Genomic DNA, 8,390 nt, shown 5'->3' with positions numbered 1-8,390 from the left:
TATATTTCTTTTCTATAATAGCCTTAGGCTCTGTATAGCCGTTAGATTCTGTTGGTTGGTTGTCTTCCAGGCCGATACCTACTTCTGGAGTGCAGTTATAGGGTGATAGCGCCCTTTCCGCTGCCGGCATAGGTTCTAACACCTAGGTAGCCTCCTTGGGCATATTGCTATTAACTTCTATAGAAGGTGTTGCGAGACTATAAAAGTTATAGAGGGAATAAGTAGAATGCATTATTAATAGATTGCTATTTACTAGAACCCTGGCTAAAGAATGAACCACCTTAAAACTATATTTATTGTGCAGCTTCTATATATCTTCTGGATATAGATTGCTCTTAATGCTATTTATGATGTTTCTATTACGGCCCTTTATCTTATATTAATACTTCTTGCTCTTACTTCCCCTGCCAACTAAGTAATATAGACTACTAATATGATTTTTTAGTACTATATAAATGGCCTTATTGTTGGGTAACCGCTTCTGGCATGAGTTGTATGTTGGATTGACGGAGATACTATTGATGTTTAGTTCTCTTATGGTGTAGCTATAGTAAAGCATAGGCTTGTTGCATGATGGTACGGTTATGGTGTGAGTTTGTTAGAATAAGACGTTCCTCTTATATACAGTAGCTAGGGTATGTATTATCTACTAGCTGGTATTAAGAAGTAATAATATGTTCTTTTCAGCTGGAAGGTAGTTAAATGGATTGTAATCTCTACGTTAGCTGTCTTAACGGTGCGGGGGTTGCGAGACATTATGCTGCATGTATTATGCATGGTGGCCTTAGTGCCTAAGCTCCTAGGCCAGGCAAGCCCTGCCATAATACACGTCTCACGCGCCTAAACGTTAACCTGAACGACCAAGCTCGAGCGCCTAGAATGATCTAGGTGATATTTTATATCGGTTCCGTATTACCCTTAAGAAATAACTTCCTCTATAATGATCCCCAAGCATCACATAGATGCGAAGGAATAGACCGAGGAATGGAAAAAATGGTGCAGCGTGTAGGTCACTCTAGCCTTTTGATTGATAATAATAATATATCTAAATTGTATGAATGATAAGACTTTTTGAGACTGGCGACTACTTTGATCTCTGCCTTGTCCTCGGTTAAAAGACCTATAAGGCTCATTGCGTTATTGTTTTCTATCACTTGGCATATATTTGTGATATATATGAACAGGATGGGTTCAGCCTGATGATATATAGGTAGCCTTTCAGTCCTTAAGATTGTATACCTGCCTTCGTCTTTAAGAACTATCGTAATGCCTGAGCTGTGGATTGCGTTGTATAGTACTTTTACTGTTGGGATTATGAAATCCCGGGCCATGCCTAAGATGCAAAAGTTAATACCGGAATAATATATAAAGAAGATGCCTGTAGCTCTATGGAAGATATTATAAGCCTTAATGGCTCTGACCTAATTACTTATATTAGAATATTTGCTATGGCAGATAAGTATGGTATATATCCTCTAAAATCTCTATCGGTAGCTAAATTCAAGGCAGTAGCCCCTTATTTTAAGAAGACTGATCACTTCGTTAAAGCGGTACAGGAAGTATATAATTTAGATAATGGAGTTTTGGATAATGTAAGAGAGATGTGTGACTCTATAGTTAAGTTTATATGCAAGTGACGGTACCTTTTACACGAAGACCACATCAAAAAGCTTATGCTGGACAAACCTCAGCTAAGCCTCGACCTATATCTGCGTTATGCCCCCAATCCCGTACGCCCTAGCTCATTTTATAGACTGAGCACAGTATTTCATCAGACGAGGGAGTAACGAACTCAACCAATTTTTGTACTATTTGTTCCTTATAGGGTAGTGCCCGGAAGTCTCTACCAATACTATTATTATACGCGACTATCTACTAGAGAACTGAAGTGACTCTTAACTTAATGACGAAAGCGATTGACTGAGGAGTAGTCCTTTATGAACGGCTGTTGAACGCCTGATTGGCCAACTCGTCGGCTTTCTTATTTATCTCCCGAGGCACTCGCCAGAACAGCACCTTAATATTAGATGTATTTAGGTCTCTAATAAGCGCGTGTAACTCCTGAAACAGTTGTGCATTTTCGACTAGTTTTCGCTTAGCAGTCTTATAGCCATTGGTCTCCTATTTGAATACCCACTTAGTCATTCCCTTAACAAGATAATCTAAGTCTGACTTGATGACAATTGTATGGAGCGGCCTATAGTGTAATGCATCGGCTTATATAATGTCTTTTGCTTGCTTAAGTGCAAAGATGCTAGCCTTCAATTCTGCAATCTGGTTCATTACATGCGACTGGTTCAACAGGACGCTCTGGTTGTATATAGACCCTCGCCCAAAGAATACCCCAATAGCAGCTCTGGCATTTGCCAGGCCATTACCCCTGCAGGCACCGTTAACTGCGATGAATATACCGTCGATATAAGGTGTAATGCAATCGCAGTCACTGCAAGGCAGAGCGCTTTCGCATGCCACGTATATCCAGTCCTTATCATTGTTGGTGACCTGGATCAAGTCTAGGTCTATGCCATGTCGATAGCGTGAGCTGGGCTCAAATTTGCGATCCTGTATCCATTCTCGGTTATCTGGCTGATGATGCGCATTAGTTGCCATGTTTGCGCGGTCTACTTGGAAATGGCAGGGCCGTGATTGAATAGAATACTAATACCGGGCGACAAAGCGCAAACACTTAACCTGTCTATGGACGGCGTAGCTGCATACAAGCAAATGTTGCTGATAATAGACGAGAATGTGAAGCTAAGATAATTTATACTACGCCAGGCATTTTCGACTGTAAGACATGCTGTAAGGATACCTAAGCGGCTAATCCTTAAATCAGGCTCCTATCCAATCAACTTCATATCTTTATCTTCAAACTAACAGCACACCTACCGACTGTCGACCCAATGCTTCTATCATGGACTATCCTAGCGGTCACAGGGAGGCCGTTTATATAAACGACTATTATAGGTACGTTTTTAGCCTACCTGAAAACTTGTATATTAGCAGACAAAAGTCTATTTGCCTTGTTGTTAGAAGGTATGCCATTGTGGTTATAAACTTTACTAAATAGAAGCTTGTTGAAATTCTGCACTACCTTATTGGCCAAAGTGTTTTTCACTATCTATCTGCTGCTGTATAGGAATTTCCAAACCTCTGCAAAGCTGGGATCACCTTTGGGATGTAGAGTCTAACGAATATATCGATTGAGCACCGCCTCCCTAAGAGTTAGACGTATGAGATGGCTATAATCGATTTGTTGTGGTTAAGGGAGTAAGTCTATATTACTATTTCGTATTTTAGCCTTACCTTAATAAGAATGCTGATGCGATACTGCTAGTTTATTTGATGATAATAGTTATTCCGATCTTACCTTGGTCTCCTGCGGCAGACAGTATAATGTTTATTGCGCGATTGTCTGTCCATAATCCCTAGTAATAGCGAAGAAATGTAAATTCTAGGACGTAACTTAGGGGCGTACTTTGTGTGATACTTGTAGAGCCTCGCCTGGATATTATTTTGACTTCCTAGATGATAACCCTTAAGCTGTGGATTGTTTAATCTAATACTTTTATTAATAGGACTATTAGAGTAGCTGTAATAGTCTTAGAGTAAAGGATGTTGAGTTATGTGATGCCGAGCATGAAGTACTAGTATTATTGTTAGAATAAGACAACATTGATGACTCTTATCCTATACTTCACGTTAGGGTATATGCACTGGCCGAGCTTTATGGCATACTTACCCTTAAAAGACTAGTATTGAAGAAGTTTAATAAGACAATACAAGAAAATGTGCAGACATATCGGTTTCTTGCTAGCGTTGAGGAGGCATATATGTCTACAGTGTAAGAGGATTGGGGGCTACGCGATGCCATAACAGAATTCTTCTATATGTACCCTGACTTATTGGACGAGGAGAGGGTGCAACACACTCTTTGGAGGACAGAAAACCTGTTATTTAATATAGTTATGTATTGGCGCCATAATTGCAAAACACCAAAGAAATCTGTGCCTGTCTGGGGCTATCCCGTAGGCTCTTAACAAGACTTAAGACTTTAGTAAATATAAGATAGGCTCTTAGTTACCTGCCTATATCCTTAAGTTATTAAATCATTCATTATAATCTTCAAATTTGTCCAAGTTATCGTCATAATCCTCCGCCATGTCCCTAATGCTGCCAAAGCCCTTAAGTGGAGAAATCCTTCTATTATCCATTCCTCCTAAGTTCCCTATAACTTTTAGTGCCTTCTGAACTCTTTTCCCTGCTACTGCCTGGTACTTTCTGTCCTCTTCTCTTGTATTGTTAATGGCCTCTTGCTCTTGCCTATCTAGTTCAGCCTGCTGCTATTCTATTGACGCTTGAGTATGCTTAAGTTATAACTGAAGAAATTGCTTATTTTGCATAAGCTCTGTAATTGCCGAATTTACATTTGCCCTAAGCTGAGAGATCGATTTTGAGTACGCTATATCTCCTAACAGGTCAACGAGATCTTCTGCATTAGCAATAAACTACTCTAGTCCTACCGAACTTATACGCAAGCGGTAGATAGCTGTATGTCTTATATTTGCAATGGAAAGTAATAGTTGCTTTAAAGCTTTACAGGGACTCCCCTTCTCTAATATCCCTTCTCGCCTGAAGAACTCGGTCTATTTACTGAGCTCTACTGACTTAGGGCAGTCCTAGTAACGCTTTTGCAGTATATCTGGCATAGCCTGAGCCCTAAACTCATAACATGTAAGTTCAAGAGTCTTCTGAAGTCATTCTATGAGCAGATGTTCTGTAGGAAACGGTAAATATACTGGAAATAATGACGATGACTTGCTGGCCTGGCCGTTAGGAATGTCATTTCCTGAGTCTAGCGGCGGCATAATTAGGCATGGATAATGAGTCTAGCGGCTAACGCAGCTTACCACGTAAGGCAACCGCAGCCCTAGCGCAGTTAAATATTCCCTTACTGTTAGCCAATTGGCTTTAAACTATGCCTTTAAGTGCAGTCTGTTCGTTTCTAATAGCTTCTGCTTCGAGTATGTCCCTTGCCTCGCTCTGGACGGCAGATGGGTTAAATAGATCCGGGAATCGACGACTTGCGGTTAACATCGATCTATATACCCCGCCAGAAAGCAGCCTAAGAATAACCTGGCAAATGGTTTTAACACTGTATTTGTCTACGAATTGTTATAGTGTATTATCTTGTCTTAAGTGGCTCTTGATGGACTTCTATATGGGCCTAAGCTTTTGGAATTTGGCTTTTTGACCTATAAATAGGTCTTTTGTTGCCTGATAGATATCTTAATCGTTTAGTTAATCCGTCGCGCCTGGATTCATATTGCGAACTTGTTGGGAGGGGAAATCGATTATTACCTATAATGTTTATAGCTTTAGTCACAAAGTAATAGGATTAAAAGATAAGGAAGATAGTTTTACCCGACCTCTGAGGAATAATGCGGGGTAAGATTGCGCCAATAGATAGGCTGTGGTTAAAGAGCCAATAGAATGCTGAAGTGCGCTTAGTTCTCAGTTGGCGAGGTAGCCTACAGTTACTTATAGCTCTAATTAGGGCTACTTTCTATATCTAAGTATGTCAATTGATATAATGGTTATATGTAAATATGTCACCAGACTGTTGGCTATTACTGCCTAATGCCGGTTTTATTGTCATTTAAAGCTCCCCTCTGATAAACGCGATATATATCTCTCAGTTCTATATCATATTCCTCAACCCCAACCAACTTATTTAACGGTTATCCGCCAGTCTAATGCCTAGTAAGGTGTCTTTAGCTTGTCCTATGGCTGCAAATATGTCACGCTTGATAGAAACTCGGATGTTATCCAGGTTCTCGTCCCGATGACGTTTAATGCCCTCCTCCTCCTGGTTTAACCTTTCTCTCTGAGCCTCAATTTCTGCAACCTTCCTATCAGCTTCGTCATGGACTAAGGCAGCATCTCGATTCGCTATAAGAAGTACTTCTTCAATATGCTGTCTAAGCTGCTTGACAGCATCTAGATATAATAGAGTATCGAGAAGCCGTATAAACTCTTCGGCATTTAGTAAAAACTGGTTAACTTGTTTGAAGTTAAGGTCAAGCCGAAGAAGGATGATATTTTAAATCCTGCCTACTGATCTAAGCAGGTTCGGGAGTGACTTAGCATTACCTTCAGTCTTGAATGTTTTATTGTTCTGGAAGAACTCTATTTAAGTCTATAGCGGAATTGCCTTGGCGCAGCTATGGTTCTATTTGTCTAGTGTTTGTTGCATTTCTCGTTATCTAAACGAGAAATATGCGTGCTCTAGTATTAACTGTAGCTGCAATATGAGTCTCTGTTGTGGCCTGGGGAGAAGGTGACAATCCCGGAGAGTCTGGCTAGGTCGGCTGTTTGGCAATATGCCTGCTGTAAGGAAGGAAGTGCATCAGCATATCGCTGGCTCACCTAAGTCGGGAAAAGAGTGATTACCTCTAAAGCCATTAGCTGTCTCGTTTAGGTGGTTGCATTTACTATCGAGCGGCTCGATATCCTTTGTAGACGAGTCTCTAGCTGCTGTCTCTTGCCCTTCTTCACAGTTTAATATTTGCTCTTTTAGAAAGAGGGTTGGAAATCGACGACTTGCTAATTCGGTGGATATGAAGACATTATCGTCTAGCAAAACCCTAATAGCGGCCACTACACTTGAAATGCCGTACTTGCGAATCAGGTCTTTGACTCCCTAATGGCATCTCTCTCGCTTTCTCATAGCCTTTCTGATCGACTGATCATTTGGATGTTTATCTGCGATTTTAGACAATGCGGACGAGCCTTTAAAAGCGATATAGACGTCCTTTTTACTGATTAGGTCTGGCTGTTTGGCATTATCGGGCTCCGGGAGCGTTAACTCCTCAAGATGGCAATTAGGACAGATTACGGTTACACTAAGCTCGCCTTTAATCATATAATCACCCTTTGCCTTCGCGCATTAGCATATATCTGCAGCTGGTGTATTAGATATTATTATCGCTATATATTAGTTGGGTTGCAGTAGACGGAAGTATGGCTTAAAGAGCGGTAAAGAGGGTTAACGAGGGAGAGATAGACTTGGCTGCTAACTGTATATAATAATAATATTATATATCTTATGCTGTAGCCAATTGAATTAGCTGGGCTGAGGCCATCTCCAGATGGGCAGGTAGGGATAAACAATTTTCAGATACTATGCTAATCGGAGTAATACAAGCTTCCGAGATATGATTTCATATATATAATATGCCGTTATAACTAGCTTTCTCTTGGCTCTTTAAGAAGTTCTGTATATCTATCCTAAATAGTTAAATAAAGTTAGGTGCTTAGATCTTATCTTAATTCTTAATACTGGCAATCTATAACTTCCTTGCCCTATATGGCCTTCTTCTCTTACCAGTAAAAAAATCTTCTTAAAAAGACATTCCAAGCCAGCCTTAATTATAGCTTTACGAAAGACTTCTCTAACTCCTTACCTTACATCCGTAGTATATCCTCTATCGCCCTATAACTAGCTATAATACACAACTGTTTCTATAGTTACGATTATTATACATACTCTGCATCTTATTTATAGCTATAGTGAGGGAAATACTAAAGAAACTATACTTTATTGCAATTTTCAAACTAGTCTATATAATTAACGTTACTGTTATTAGCATAAAAAACGTTCTCCTCTATACTATTACTGCTATTTAAGACTGTACCCTCTTTATCTGTTGCTATTTTCGGGCCTTCTATAAGCTTAAGAGCATTCTGTAGCCTATTACCTGCTAATATTTAGTACTTTTTGTCCTCTTTTATAATATAGTGTAGAACTTCCTGCTTCTTTTGGTTGAGTTTAGCGTACTTCTTGGCTATTTTTTCCTAAGTGTATTTAAGTTGCTATTATATAAAATGTTTATTTTATATAAGCTCTATAAGCGCTAATTAAGTATCTGAATGTAGCTGTAAGATAGCTTTTATATATATAGTATCCCCTAGAATTCCGGTAAGCCACTTGGTATTAGTAAGAAACCGTTCTAGCCCTGCTGAGTTAGTGTATAGGCGATAAATAGCTATATATCTGATAGATGTAATTAAATACAGTAGTTCTTTTAGGAGATCTTTATTGATCTTGCCTTTTATACTTCTCTTATATCTAAAGAGCTCGGTCTATCTATTGAGTTTAACTGATTTAAGACAGTCCTAACTGCATTTTTACATAATATCTAGGAGAGCTCTCATTCTAAAGTCAAAATAAGCAAGTTCTAATGTCTTTTAGAGTTTCTCTATAAGCATATACTTAATAGGGAATAGAAGATATACTGGAAATAACGATAGGCTACTAGCTTTACTTTCTGTAATACTATTACTACAGTCTAGATATAAATTTAGTTATTATAGTCTATTTAAGAGAA

General features: G+C 39.2%; 1 protein-coding gene across 1 annotated transcript; it reads right to left on the bottom strand.

Moving 5' to 3' along the window:
* Positions 1 to 2,217: 2,217 nt before the first annotated feature.
* On the bottom strand, positions 2,218 to 2,610 carry FFUJ_11196 (uncharacterized protein; the record flags this gene model as incomplete). The annotated part of the gene is made up of 1 exon (XM_023570067.1): positions 2,218 to 2,610. One exon carries the CDS (start codon positions 2,608 to 2,610, stop codon positions 2,218 to 2,220), a length of 393 nt encoding a protein of 130 aa, XP_023437189.1.
* Between the last annotated feature and the right edge of the window lie 5,780 nt (positions 2,611 to 8,390).

This window comes from Fusarium fujikuroi, chromosome FFUJ_chr10 (assembly GCF_900079805.1).
Source record: "Fusarium fujikuroi IMI 58289 draft genome, chromosome FFUJ_chr10".
NCBI lineage: Eukaryota > Fungi > Ascomycota > Sordariomycetes > Hypocreales > Nectriaceae > Fusarium > Fusarium fujikuroi.
This window is presented reverse-complemented; position numbering and strand designations above follow the sequence as displayed.